The 15,019-nt window shown below is 43.9% G+C and overlaps 1 protein-coding gene across 1 annotated transcript in view; it reads right to left on the reverse strand.

Annotated features, from left to right (window-relative positions):
* SLC9A2 (solute carrier family 9 member A2) overlaps positions 1 to 3,716 on the reverse strand; it is a 32,059-nt gene extending 28,343 nt beyond the window's left edge. Inside the window, exon 1 of the mRNA XM_059821098.1 lies at positions 3,431 to 3,716. Within this exon, the coding sequence (XP_059677081.1) occupies positions 3,431 to 3,716 (286 nt within the window). The remainder of the gene's footprint in view (positions 1 to 3,430) is intronic.
* Between the last annotated feature and the right edge of the window lie 11,303 nt (positions 3,717 to 15,019).

A 15,019-nucleotide genomic window follows, 5' to 3' on the forward strand; every position in this document is an offset into this window, starting at 1 on the left:
TGAAGGATGAGGGACATCTCCCCTGCTCTGACGGATCCACAGCCATGTGGTCAGAAGCGCCCTGGGAGCAGATCCCCTGCGGTACATGAGTACTCAAGACTTCTATGCTGAACCCAGGAACACAGCTACTTTCTCCTCCTCTGACCCTGTTCTTGGGCTCCTGACTATGCAGTGACCCAGCTTCAACAGCACAGAAGATGTTTACCCTTAGGCCATTGGGCATTAGGACACTTGCCTGAAGTGCAAGTTCAGTATTCTTCAAGCTAAAAGTCATTAGAGTACTGGTTTCCTACTTCTTGGGTGAAATCCAGTGCACTCTGATGCTGGAAATGCCACCGAGACGTGTACTTCTGATTATACGTGAGTTTTCCAAGGGCCCTCTGAACAGCTTAAACCTTTTTTCAGGAGAGAAGTGTTGGAAGGATATCAGCTCAGTTCCCAGAAGCAGCACTTCTAATTGTGCATTTGTGATTAAATGTAGGAGTAATGGGAATCTGGATCAGTTAGACAACATTTTGTAGGTTCAGCAGCATAAGAATTAAGCAAAACTTGGAGGTAAGTAGACTAGTCTCACTGCCTAGAGACTGCAGCATACTTGGGGTGCACTGGGTCCCACCTAATATACTCACAGAGTCCATCAGCATGTGAGTAACATACCTCCTATATGGTATCACCACACAAGGTAATAAATAAGTAGAGGTAACCAGAACATCACAATTCTGTTCAAGGCAAGTTCTTACATTTCACAATGTGCCCTTGTTCTATGCTGGAATAAACAGCATCATGTTTCTAATATCTTTGTGAAAGTGTACCTTGCCAAAATGTTCAAGTTCTGCTTGACAACTTCAGATTTTCCTTTCTCATGCCGTCTTTCTTGCTCCCTCTAAACCTAGCCTACAATGACACGATCACAGCCAGGATCTGAGAAACCTTTCAGGTAAATCCCCTATAAAAATCAGCAAATGCTGGAACACTTCAGCTCCAGTGAAACTGCACTTCTGCGAAAAGACATTTGTTCAAAAAGACTCGTCAGGTGATGAGCAGATGCTGTAACAGAGTTTTCTTTGGGATCCTTCACACACTGTGAGAGCTGTTATTAAATGCGACCCTATCTTCTGAGCTCCTTGCAGCTGAAAAGACCTTAGGGCTAGCTTCATAAAGGTTTGCAACTCGGCACTGCCAAGCATAAGCATTCAGCGCCTAGCCCCAGAAAGGAATTTGCGATGCCAGATTAAGCACCGAAGGTTCCTGGGCAGTGCGTGAGTCTCGAGGTGGATTTTGTGCTGCCTGGCACGACAGGGGTGAGATGCCTGTGCTGCCCGGCAGGAAACGCTGGGGAGAGGAATGCACCGGGGAGCCTCCTCTCTCACAGAGCTGCTCTCGGGGCTACAGGCAGTGAGACGGGCTGGAAAAGCCCTCTCCATCCCTTTGAACTGAGACACATGGCCCACTCTTACAGCAGGACACAGCAGAGCCGACATTTCTGTATCGCAGCAGTAGAGAACTGCCCATCTGGGCTACCTTCAGAAAAAAAGACAGCACAAGCAAGTGGAAAATTAACGCTGTGGGAATGTGACTTAGGAGCAATGAGAGTCTGTGCTGGGAAGGTTTACCTGATACAGGTAAGGATAAGGAAGCACAGAAGGAGCTCCAGGAGCAAGAACTGGATGTTCCTAATTCCAGTCCCGGAGTCAGGGCGCCTGCAGATAGGTGTGGTGAAGCTGAGCACTGCCACACCTAGGGCCTCTCCTGGATCCGGCACTCATTGCTCAGCGCACGCACGCTTAGAACAGTAGAGGCAATGCCCTAGATTAGCCACACTAGCTTTCGTTTGGTATCACTGAAGGGATTTAAAAATTAGGTGCATTTTTCCTCATCTATGTTGTTTGCTTGTTTACTGTACTGCAGTCAGCTTGGAAAATTAAAGTAGTCAAGTCACCTTTTTTTTTTTTTACTTTTTAGATGCCTGTGCAAAATATCATGATAGTCGGAATGTACAGTCCCACAGAAATTATGTATTATTGTGCATGTGAGTGTGTTTACCTGTTTCAAATGGCTTCCCTGTAATCTTCAATAAAACAGAAAGTTTGTCACTAGTCTGAGCTTATTCAAGAGTTCTTGCTGTATCCAAACTCAGAAGCCAGAGCAATTTTACAATACTCAACTGGCTGAGATAAGTTCTTTACCAAACTCCGTATTTTCTGGCTATTACAGTTCATGATATACTCGAGTGTATCGTATTTGAACTCTGTCCTGATCCTGCAAACACCTAAATACATACTCAAGGCTAAGCATTCATCTTTAATGCATTAAGATACATGCATCAAGACACACGCATCCTTAATGGATGCAACATACAATATTTCTGCAGGAAGTAATGAAGCCATAGCAAGTTGCTTGGGTAGAGGATCAGGCCCCCAACTACAATGCTAGCCGTGGCAGGAGGTGAGTACAAATTTTCGTTTTTGCAGAATCCTCATGACCTGATCACTAACTAGAATGTGACACAGTCTATTTAAATGTCACAAGCAGAAGTTGAAGTTTCATCAAAGCATTTTATCAGAATGAGTATGATCATAGTTTTTACGGAAATCTGAGGTGCAAAATCAGGCTTCTGAATCAAACAAGTGGAGTATGAGTAAACATTTTTTTTTGTTCCCACGGCTTTATTCCTTACATTAAGATTATCTTCTAGTTAAGAAGATACAAAGCTCATCATTTGCAGAGATTTACTGATTTTTGAATGGCTCCCTAGTACACCTTTATCTGACATTCTTTAAATTATAATACCGTACTCATTCTTCTGCTTGGAACATAGAAAGCTAATTACAAAACATTCTATATAAGCTGCACAAAACACTGTGAAACTAAGCAATACAAATATTTTCCACATGAGGGAAGAGGTGGCCTTTCTTACTCATTCAGCGCTGTCTTTTTTGTCTTTCTCGGGACATAAGTGAATGGTGGGAAAGTACAATGAGGAGGCTTACTCTGCCCTCATAAATATTCGCTTCCCATCGATCGTTGTTCTGTTCTGCAACTGTCATTATACCCGGCGTTATTTTAAGAAAAAGAAGACAGTGCTCAAATGACAGTAGCGCGATCAAGGGGAAGTCAGTGACGCGCTGGGTGCGCTCTGGGTTTCACAGTCCTCGTAGCCCGGGGTTTACGCGCTGCTGCAGAGGGCCGGAGGTAATCTCTTTTCTCCGCCGCACCTCGCCTAACCGAGAACACCCCGTCTTCTGCCAGGCAGCCAAAGCGCGCCCGGGCATCCCGCCCCGCCAAGGCGCATCAGCCGCCGGCCGCCCCCCCACCCGCGCCCCCCACCGCCGGGCGCGCACCGGCCCAGCCCGGCTGCCCGCGGCGGGTCCGGGGGGCGGGCGGCGCCGGAGGGCAGAGGGAGGGAGGGTCGCCCGACGGCCCCGCTCACCGATCTTGGCGAGGGAGGCCAGCAGGATCCAGAGGGTGATCTCGAAGGGGATTTGCACGTGGGGGTAGTCCAGGGTGAAGACGTGGAGCCGCGTCTCCTCGAAGGCGGTGCCGCTGGGGCTCGGCGGGGTGCCGGTGCCCATCGCCGAGGCGCCGGGCGGCTGGCTCTGCGAGGTGGCCCGCGCCTCCGCCGCCCCGGCCGCCAGCACCGCCAGCACCGCCAGCACCGGCACCGGCACCGGCAGCAGAGGCGCGGCAGGGCGCGGGGGGCCGCCGCGCCTGCCCATGGCGTCCCCGCTCCCGGCCCGGCGCGCCGCTGCCCTACGGCCCCGCGCTGCCCGCCGCCACCATCCCGCCGCCGCCGCGGGCACCTGCCGCCGCCGCGGCCCCGCCGGCTCCGCCTCCTCCCCGGTGACTGGGCGAGTCCCGGCCCGGCGCCGCCGGCCGGCCGCGGCGCCCCGCTCCCCCCGGGCCGCCCCCGGGGCCGCCCCCGCGGGGCAATGCCGCGGGCTGGCCCCGCTGCAGCCGGCCGCCGCCCGCGCCGCCCCCGGGCCCGGGCGGCCGCCTGGCCGCCGTCGGGCGCCGCGGGAGCGCCCGGCGGGGGCCGGATCCCGGCCGCCGCCAGGTGCGGGGGGCGGGTGCGGGCCAGCCTGCCGCCGGCGAGCGGAGCTGCGGCGTAAAAGGGTGTGCGGGCACCCAAGCACCAATTCCTACCCCCCAGCGCATCCCGAGACGAACGGGCCTGCCAAGGCATAGACATAGCCGGAGTGTATTCCTTTACATTACTTCAAAAGAGATTTGTATGCAGTCATATAATGCACATACATATATATTTATTTAAAATAATTTAGAGCGTCAACGCACTCTATAAACATACATGGATATGTAACTGCCTATACATACATAGACATGCATATAAATTCTCTCTATATTAGAGAGACAATTTAGAGTTATTTAGATATATGTATAGATGTACATTTGTATGTGGATGTATATTTTTATATATATATGTGTCTGAATGTGTATATAGTTATATACGCATGTATGTGTATATGATGTATTAAAAGTAATTATTATATATGTATATACATATGTATGTCTGTATATATATGTGTGTGTGTGTATATATATATGTTGCTGTTACCAAATACAGGAAAGGTGTCTCTACCAAATGTATGAAAGACAACATTCTGTTCCCACTAATTAAAAGTTAAATTCTGTTAATTCAAGAGAGTTAAAATAACACACTCTGTATCCATAGATATGTAGGTTCACATAACTGTATATACAGGCTATACAATATATATAATATTATATGTTATATATTGTATAATACATGATATATAATTATATATAATATCTAGTATATTATATGATATATTTAATATATAAAATATAATCTTTTTATATATTATCTATATGTTGCCCCCTATCAAACATATGATAGGCACAATCCTGTTCCTGTTAATTCAGAGATTTACCTTCTGTTAATTCAGAGAGTTAAAAGAACACGCTGTATAAACCTATATGAGTGTTCATACATATATTCTCCAATATGTTTATATAAATATATAACTAATAATATATTTATGTGTGTGTGTGCGAGAGCATGTGTTGCCAATATTGAACATGTGATTGGCAAAATCCTGTTCCTGAAGGCACTGGGATCTGATTCCATCAGATACTGCTGAGCACCAGCTTTCTGTATTTCCTGAAAGAATGGAATCTCAGCCATGATTTGCTCATGACCTCATCACTTGCGAGTAAGACAGTACTGCAAAGCTCAAACTCATAAAATCTTTATAGCACACCGTCCTGCCTGCCTCTGTAGCAAAGCATGTCTTTCTTGACTTCAAATAAAACTAAAGCAGGTAGTAAGAGCTCGTCTTTTTTCCCCAGATGGCAAGAAGTAACCAGTGGCTACCATTTCTGTAGGGAGTTAAAGGTTGGAATCAATTAGCTGAGTATCTGTAGCTGTCATTTACCCCCACAACCTGAAAACAGGGCACTAAGCCTATGGTTTTAATGACAAATTTAAACTCATGACACTAATAAAAGGGTTTTCTTTATTTTACCTAGAAGCCAGCCAGCTTGAATACCTAACCAGTGTACACGCCATCTAACCCTCTAGCAGCATGTGATATCTTCATAGGTCCTTTTATTTGTTATATTAGATTCTCTGAAATAAGAGAAATGGATAAATATTGCCAATTCTGAGGACATTTCCTTTATATGCAAAAAAAAATAATAAAAAAAGAAAACACTCTTTGATTCCTGAATCTCCTGGTCCTTGTCAGAAGACCATGCATAACAACAGAAGTCTAACCCTCAGGTGAAGGAGATTGCATTCTCTCTCACATGCAAATCAGACTGTAAATCATAAATTTAATTCGGTCTAAAATCATAAGATCTATAATTGTACTTGCATGTCTCATTTTATGACCTTTCCCGCAGATGAAGAAAGCCTTTCTGAAAAATACGATTATGAAAGTGTCAATAGCTGCTCTCCTAAGAGCAGCGTTACAGATCCTCTCTAGTTATCTGACCTGTGCCTTCAGGATATTGCACTGGACTGAGAATGATCTTCAATAATGTCAATGAAAATGCATTGGCAAGAGGAAGCTGGCCAAGGCTATTGGAAGTGTAGTTGTTTATGTACTGTCCCATTGACTCTTTTCTCTAATATCACCTCATAATCCCCCTCTATTGCCCCATTCAATAGTCACAGCAGAAATATGCTGTAGAGCAGGGAACCGGACCACTGTCCAATAGACCTGCAGGCGTTTGGATATTGTAAACAACTGGCTGAGGATTTTCAGTTTCCCACAGGAGGCAAAAGAAGCCTGTGGCTGGGAAAGTGCTGAGGCATGAGAAGGTGGAGGAAGGTCCCTTCTCATGGAAAATGTTCTTCATTGCTGCCCTTTTCCCTACAGGCAGTAAGGGATGACAGAGCCTGGCTGCTGCGGACTGGGAGAGACAGCGATGCTTTGGCACCCAGGTCATGCCTTTACAGTCACAGTTTCTCCCAGACACAGGAATATGGACCTTACCTTGGGGCAGTTTGCCCTTATTTGTCCTCTTACTTTCCTCCTCTCCAAAAATAAAAGGGCACACACAACAGAAATCCTTCTAGGTCTGACACTGCTGTGGGTCTGGGTACTAGGCTAATTTTTTTTTTTTTCAATAATACTATGAAAATGAGAAGTTGGTAAATGGGAAGAAAAAAAAAATGAGGGAAGGGTGTCATTAATCCTGAGGCTGGTGACTTACATGCCAGTAATAAAAAGGGGAATAATCCATTGAAACAGACCCCAAAAAACTGGGAGAGCGAGGAAAACTAGAGTTGAGATTAATTACTAGAGTTGATACTCTCCATTGTTACACCAAAATAACCTAGTTTATGGATGGATGGTATAGATGAGACTATCCAACATTTGGATAGGAATTGCCTTCACAGGATAGCACGATACAGCCAGGGAAGTGGACCATATTTGACTTTGGAGCTTGTTGAAATAGATAGAGTGAAGATCAGTACAGTATAAGGTGCTGAAGGTCTTGTGGAATTTTTCTAAGTATTTGCAGCACGTGCTGCTTTTCATTGCCACCAGCTCTGTGCAGCTGGTCCCACAGATGCTGACGGGTTTCACCACGGGTGGAAGGTCTTTAAATCCAGGCAGGGATTTGCCTGAGACAGCAGAGTGGGGTATGATATTCCCATTATCTCTGCTTCACCCAGGCTGTATGAGACGGCAGCAACGCCTTCACTCCTCTCCACCATCGCTCGCACTGTGCCCGGCCCTGCTGGTACCTGCACAACAAGCAGCTCCTCCTGAGGGCATGGCTGGGGACATCGCCATATGGAGAAAATATTCCCGAGCCTCAAAGCTGCCCAGGGAGGTGAGGGGGGTGTCCCCTCAGCCAGGGAGAGCGGTAGAGGAGATGTGAAGGTGTGTCCCTGGCGCCACGGTGTCTCGTCATGGCTCTGCCCCTGACAGCTCAATGCATCTGCTTCCACTTCAGAACAATTTTCTGTCGGGTCACTCCGCACCATTTCAATGACAGCACAAACAGAAAGCACATATGCCGCACTTGCCTGATTGCAACTGATCCATAGAGGACCTTCCTGCAACGCGCCCACAAATGCCTCATTGCCCGTGCTGTGCCGTGCCACCTGCACCCGGGTGTACTTTCATCTCTTTAATTCTGCTCACAGGCATTGGCTGTTTTACCAGATACAGTGCTAACAGCATTTCACGTGACAAAGTGCATGCTATTTTATACATCAAGATGGTAACTCACATAATTCAGTCTGTATACCTTTTAATCCATTTATTGATTACTACTGGAAATTACTACCAGAGCAAGGGACTGCTCAGGCTATCCACAGCGTGCTGTTTGGGAAAGAGGCATTGGTAGTCGCACCACGCAGGTTTGCAAGAGTTCAGGTGGTTCATACAGGTGTTATGACAGTTTAGTTTTACTTTTGCTGTAGTAGGCATTGGGACTTTTTCATTGTAGTCACAGCTTTGAGTTACAGGGTTGTACATCATCCATTAATATTAATCCAGCTTCATCTATATAGTAGGAAAAGATCTGTCTTTATTGCTATTATCAAAATTCTGCTTTCACAATGAAAAAAATAATGCTGATTTGAACAAATGAGAATTTTCACTGTATCATAAATTTAGCTCCATTTTTAGGGATTCTCTAAAAATCATGAGGTCATATTTTCATACTTAATTTTTTGACCTCTCTTTAGTATCAAGGAAGCATTTCTGGAAAATGTTACTGTGAATATTTCAATAACTGGATCTTCTATGAGCAATGTTATAGGTGTTCTCTAGTAAATATGATCAAAAAATCAAAATCGTTGAGGGGAGAAATCATAAATGTATTAATAAATATTTGTCCGTAATTTTCATTGCTGTTTTAGTTTGACAGAAATTTTCAGCAGATTAAAAAAAATTTTATATTCTACTGCTGATATTTTATTTTGATGGAAATTAACTTTGTGCAGAGGAGCTTTTAGGTTGCATACTTCTTAAATTTTCACTGACACAGTCCAGATAGCAGTATCGTAAAATCTGTGGTCCTGGTTCAGAAGAAAAGTATAAATTTCACCCTTCTTCCTAGCCACTTCTCTAAAACAGACAGACAGACTTTCTCCAATTTTCCCCAAAAGTACAGTACATGAGACTTAAACACAGACCATCTTACTGAAATACATCAGTGTGTTACTAAAATAAATTTGTTAAAAATTACAGTATTTCCATTAGAACAAAGAAGGAAGTTTTGAGGTTACCTCAGGTAAAAAGGCGATTCTTCTTGAGATCTGCAGCTGCACGGGAATCACAGTAACACAGGGAAAACCTGTGCCTGTGGTACATGTCACCAGGATGTTCACAGAGTTAAGGGAGAACAGACACCAAAGAGGTGACATAGATCTCTTTTACTTATTTAGAAATAGCTTCAGTGGAGATTTAAGGATTATAAAATACAAACATGCTTGACCAAGGGTTGTTTTCTTTGGGAGGGGAGGTGGTCGCTCACCTGCATGCATTACGTTAACAAACATTTCTCAAAATCTCTCTTCCATTAGGGGTTAGACTCTTTTTTTGAGGGCTACGTCATCAGGGCCTTGACGATGTAACTTTGTCTCTAAATCCATTAATTAGTGAAAGAATATCTCAGCTATCGAATGTTTTATTATATGAAATCAATAGTCCATTGAGGATGTGTTTTTCCACAGCCTTTTCCAGGGCTGCTTAGCAACCGTCCCCATAAACCAGGTCTACCAGAGGCATTATACCTTCCTAATATGGGCACTTTAATGGCAGCAATTTACTTGTGCAGGTCTGAACTTTGGTAAGCTGTTTAAAGGCCCTTGGGATGATAACTGTTGTGTCTGCACAACTCAGTTTTTAAATTGGAAAGGGTTGAGAAAGGGCACAGGTACCGGCACCCGCCTAATTTTCCAGCAATGGAGGAGTGGCAGGAGTAGCAGCCTACAGGACTACAGGCGCAGAGCACAAAGGAAGGAGCATAGCTATTCTTTTAATCTTCAAAAGCAGCCCCATGAATGGAGCAGCAGCGAAGCTGAGCGTGAGTTTGTGACGCAGAGTGGAGACAGCCAGCGCTGAATTCAGAGTCATACGCTCTGCTTTTTTGGGGTCCCCTGAGGCTGCACGCAGAGGCTGCCCTGCCACAGCACCGGTCACAGTAATTCCAGCGTGAAGCCCTGAGGAAGCAACGTGCTGCTGCTTCTGTGGATTATGGGCAACCACCTCCCCAGAGCCAGAGCTAATCTGGGTATCAGAGTAATTGCACCTGTGTGAACACTCTCCCAAAGACTTCTCCTAAGGCTTTCCCCAGCCAGGTGGTGTGTACACAGGCACTGCTGCTCACCGTGAGTAAGCACCTCTAGCAGGTTCAACCAGGAAGCTCTGGGAGAGCATTTTGTGCCTCGTACCAAATAACAGAGAGGCTTTTGCAGTGCTGCAGGGCATCAGCATTAAATATCACCCCAAAGAACAAAAAAGGGACCCACCGTCAGCTACTGCAGAAGGGCTAAGTGATGTTTCTAGCTCCAGAGGGACACTTATAACCCAGGGAGGCTAATAACCCATGAAGTTAATTTTTGCCCTTACTTGAAAGTAAAGTGCACTTCTTCTGTTCATAAGACAGGCAAAATCGAGAGGGGCTGCCCAGAAGGGGCTTGTGCTGCTTTTACTTTCTTTCACTACTTGTGTTCCAGTTGATCTGGGTATCACTGGAAAATGGCATTGTTGGGCACATATGCTGGAAACCCAGAACCGGAGATGACAGACTGGTCTCCATCTCTTAAGGATTAGAACAATCTAATTGTTTAATAGCTAAGCAACATGTTTAATGTTTAAACTGTAAATTCCCTCTTTAGCTCATTCTGCACCAGGACACTTAGTCGTTGAATGATTTCTGAGGCTGTGTCCCCATGCTGGCTGTCAAAAGTAGCCACTGTTCTCAAGCCTAGCACCTGTCACTGCCATGAATACAGAAATACTAATTTAAATGTTTAACTTTTGGGGGGAAAAAAGTTAATGACTAAAAGAATGCCTCCAGTTTCAGCCTTACAATGGCATCATAACCAACAACGAGAATTTTCCTTTGAAAGCAGAGTTTGGTAGGTTTATAAACATATTTTTAAATGCTTTCACATGAGTTCAAGTGTTGGAGTTGGTGACTGAAGTGATTCCTTTAGTGCTATAGCTATACCAACTCTGGTAACCTTTAAAGCATAGAGGCATAACCTGTGTTTGCAAAGGGCAAGGTAAAGGCTGACCCAGTCCTAGAGTCCCAGGAGGCCTTCTGATAAGCTGCATTTCCTACTTGTCAGTCGATTAATGGCACAAGCGTGTTGAACAAATGTTGCTTTCAAAAATGCTGAGAGGTGGGGGTTTTTTCCCTGAAGAGAATTTCATTTAAAAATAAGTGTTACAATGTTTTTCAAGCAATTCTGAAGCAAGCAAAAAATGTGTCCAGGCTGTGCTCTGTCTTGAATCAAATCAACTGCCACCTTATTCTCAGACTTTCCTACTATGACCAGTTCCTCTGACCCAGGAGCTTTCTTCTCTGTGCTTGCACTCAGCTCATAAGCACAGCCTAAAGTCTGCTTCCCCCTTCACCAACACATGCTGGTTTGCGTAGGCATAGCAGGTTAGATTTAGGCCCTTGATAAGGGCTTTTCTAAGGGCACTCAGTTCTTCAGGAGGAGTCTAGAAATGTCCACTGGTGTGCCTCATAGAATGTCATCCTGTAGTCAGTGATACAGGTCAGTTTATAACCAGTAGCTGGAATTGCTATGCGCATGTGGGTAGTATAGGGAGCTGTTCACCCCATGGCCCCTTTCTCACCTGCCCCTTTATTTCTGACACCCTCTCGTCTCTCCCCTTTACACAGAGAATCCACCCGCAAAATACGAATACACGTACCCTGTGCTTGCTCAGTCAGAGCTGATCAGCACTGGTCATTACTGAGCCAAGAGGAATCATCCTTTAGCAATGGCATAAAGAACTACCTTAGATCCTCCACAATCCTCAAAGCTGACTCTCTGTCTTGGATGATGCTATACATATCCCACTGAAGCCAGGGAAGTGTTCCTGGCAGCTGAAGCGGAAGCAGCCCCAATACAAAGAAGGTGTTTTGCAGTTTGAAATGCACTAAAAGGTGGTTTGTGAATTGCTGCAGTGGTCAGCCAAAGAATTAACTGCCTGTACACTAATACTGTATACACAGGGGTTAAATAGTGAGCACATGTTATCTAGAAAAAGAAGAAACCTAGAGTAGGTGGTATTTTCTATACACTATGTATAACTTTCTGTTAGGGTTCAGAAATACACATTGCAGGAGTTGATGAACTCTTACTTCTTTGCAGTGGCTTGCGTTTATGTTTTGCTTATCTCTCCCCAGTTTTCCTTATTTCTTATTTCTCTTTATCTAGCCTACTCACTGAAGTTAATTAGCCATTGCTTGCATCTCTTATGTCACCATATTTTCATTGCAGAAGGTTAATAAACCCTTGCAGAATCTTTAACTGTTGATCTCAGCTATTTGGCTTTATAACCAGCAGACAGCTGGTGTGAACATAGGTTTTCCACTTGACTTGGTGGAAGTTTGGCTTTAAATATTACACAGAATGTTATATATGGCTTTTTTTCAATAAAAAATAGTCCATTTTGTTGTTGTTCCAAAGTCATGTGTAAAAATAAACCTTCCTCACCTCTTCACATAATCCTGTCCTTGGGAAAGTTAGCACAGAACAATCAGGTAAGAAATTAATGAAAATCATTCATTCATCCAAGAAGAAATATCATGGGGAAGTCCACCCTCCCCACTGCTGCATAAGGATAAAGTGTGTTTGGGAGAGTATAGTCAGTGAGGCTGTGACAGTCAAAAGAAAGCCTTTGGTTTGAAGTTTCCTGTGGGCACCATAAACATAGAGTCAAAAGGACTATGGCTGTTAAACTCTGCCTCTCTGCTCTGGAGATAAAGGGTATGGCATTCAGCTGCAAACAAAACCCTCCCTAACCTGCAGCCCCATCTTTAGCACTTCCTTCCATGCTAGGTAGCATAGCATCAGTACGTGGGGTTAACAGAGTCTCAGCCTAAAATATTCAATGTTGCAGTGGTTAGAGCAAGCAGCAACCAAGCATCAAAATCCTTTGGTTTATAGAAAGAGCTTTCTCTTGATCTCAGAGATGATATGGTTGAATCCCATGCCTCATTTAACCTTCCAAAAGAGTGTAAAGAAAAATGTACAATATTTTCATTATCAGTTTTCCAAATAAAAAATGAAAAGTAATAGGATAAATTACTAATATTATAAATTTTTTCAAATAATTTTATTGGCATTTTAAGTTGGGAAGATGGATACAGAGGCTTTCAGGGATGGAAAATGTGGACACTTCATTGGAAAACTTCCAGATGAGCGGAAACTTTCGTTCATAAACTGATGGTTGCTGGCTGCTATAGAAACAAATTGGACACATTGGCATCATAAGGAAGATGGCAAATTTTCTTTGTCTCAGTAAGACGACTTCAGCTAACTTTAACAGCATTTGCTAAACTTTTTAAATGCAAGACATATGTAACTTATACCACTGGAAAGATCTGATGAACCTCTTCAGTCATCATAATCCTTTGGTGATCATCCTTTGGTATCACTTTGACTCCCATACCCTCTGTATCTACCTATATTCTGGGTTTGATTATACTGGAATACTAATAGATCAGTAAAGGACAAATTTACTGCTCCTGCATGGTCTAACAGCCAGCCTCTTTTCATTTTACATATAGATATATAATATCTGTATCTATACATTTACACACAAACACACACACGTGTATAATTTTATTTATATTTTATATATCCTCCATGTAATTAGCTCTGATCAACAGCCCTACATTTTAAATTATTTCTCCCTTTCTTCATGAACGCAGATATTGCAACTGGAATCTGTTCCTGTGTTTTTAAATCATTTCAGCTAGGCATAGATACTTAAATGTTAGAGTTCCCAACTTAATCCCAAGCATTTACAAGTTAAAAAAAAAAAAGCAGTAGGATTTGACGCCACAATTACATGTGGGGATCAAAATGTGAGCATACCTTTTAATCAGAGAAAAGGCTGCACAAGGAAAAAAACAAACAAACAAACCTCAAGAAAACCATTTTAATAAGTATAGCAGGAAAGTTCAGAGGAATGGTAAAGTGCCTTCCAAAGCCTACAACAAACAAATCTACTCACAGAAGCCATGTCAGGATAGCATTACTTTATTGAGAAGATTATATCCATTTCTTTGTATTTTAACCTGCCTCTGATTGCTTTCTTGTGCAACAGTCTTTCTTGGAACATTACATCACAGAAAAAAAAGGTGGAGCAATTATGTTCATAGTCATTAACTACCAGTATTTTTTTAACTCCTCCTGCATGACACTCCATCTATACCTCCTAAGGAAGGAATGTACTGCCAAAAAACTGAATTAGCAAAATTTCTAACAGAATTGGCAAAAGGGGTTATCATCTCTTGATACGCAGAGATAAATAAATAAATCCCCTTCTCCATTTGCAGGCACCTTGGAAAATGCCAGGAAAGTAACAATGTCAGTGCTGAGGAGAGGAGCAGAGGCTGCATATCTGTCCTGTGCAATCAACCTCTGCTTGTCTTGTGGTGAAGTAAGTTTGTCACATAAGCAGTTTGGTTCTCATCTCAGCTCAACCAGCATGTTGGTGCCAGTTCTGTAATGGTAGCAAAAACCATCCCACAGTGTTTGAAATAAACCAGAGCAGCTAGTTATCTGAAAAACCTCAGAGAGGAAAGAGAAATCAGTCTGACCTGTGTTTTCTATTGTAGAAGTCAAATGCCTTAAAACTTGAAGCTGCATGAAGTCCAGCAGCATGGGACTAACACATTTTTGATCCTGCATGTAGTACAGCTCTGGCAGAGGGACTCCCAGGCTAGCTCAGGACAATACATGTGTGGGCACATATGTTCTTAGGGCAAAATAGATGGACTTCTTAGATGAACATGGGCACAGGGCTCATGATACAGAGGTTGATACAGCTGTGCTGGTTCTGGAAATTGCTTTTTTAAAGCTAATGCAAGTATCTGGGTACAGAACTACAGTAAAAGTATCAGTACGCTTTTAACAACTGCTCACAAGTTCAGCCCTAGCATCACATAAAATGTGTACAGATGCTGCTCATAGAAAGATCAAAATCTATTAAAACCCCTTCAATCAAAACCCCTTCGTGCCCCTGTACTTGCCGCTGATGAGGCCACACCTCAAATACTGCGTTCAGTTTTCGGCCCCTCACTACAAGAAGGACATTGAGGTGCTGGAGCGTGTCCAGTGTCCAGAGAAGGGCGACGAAGCTGGTGAGAGGTCTGGAGCACAAGTCTGATGAGGAGCGGCTGAGGGAACTGGGGTTGTTCAGTCTGGAGAAGAGGAGGCTGAGGGGAGACCTCATCGCTCTCTACAACTACCTGAAAGGAGGTTGCAGAGAGGTGGGTGTTGGTCTCTTTTCTCAAGTGACTAGCGACAGGACAAGAGGAA

The sequence above is a fragment of the Gavia stellata genome, chromosome 1 (genome assembly GCF_030936135.1).
Source record: "Gavia stellata isolate bGavSte3 chromosome 1, bGavSte3.hap2, whole genome shotgun sequence".
Taxonomy (NCBI): domain Eukaryota; kingdom Metazoa; phylum Chordata; class Aves; order Gaviiformes; family Gaviidae; genus Gavia; species Gavia stellata.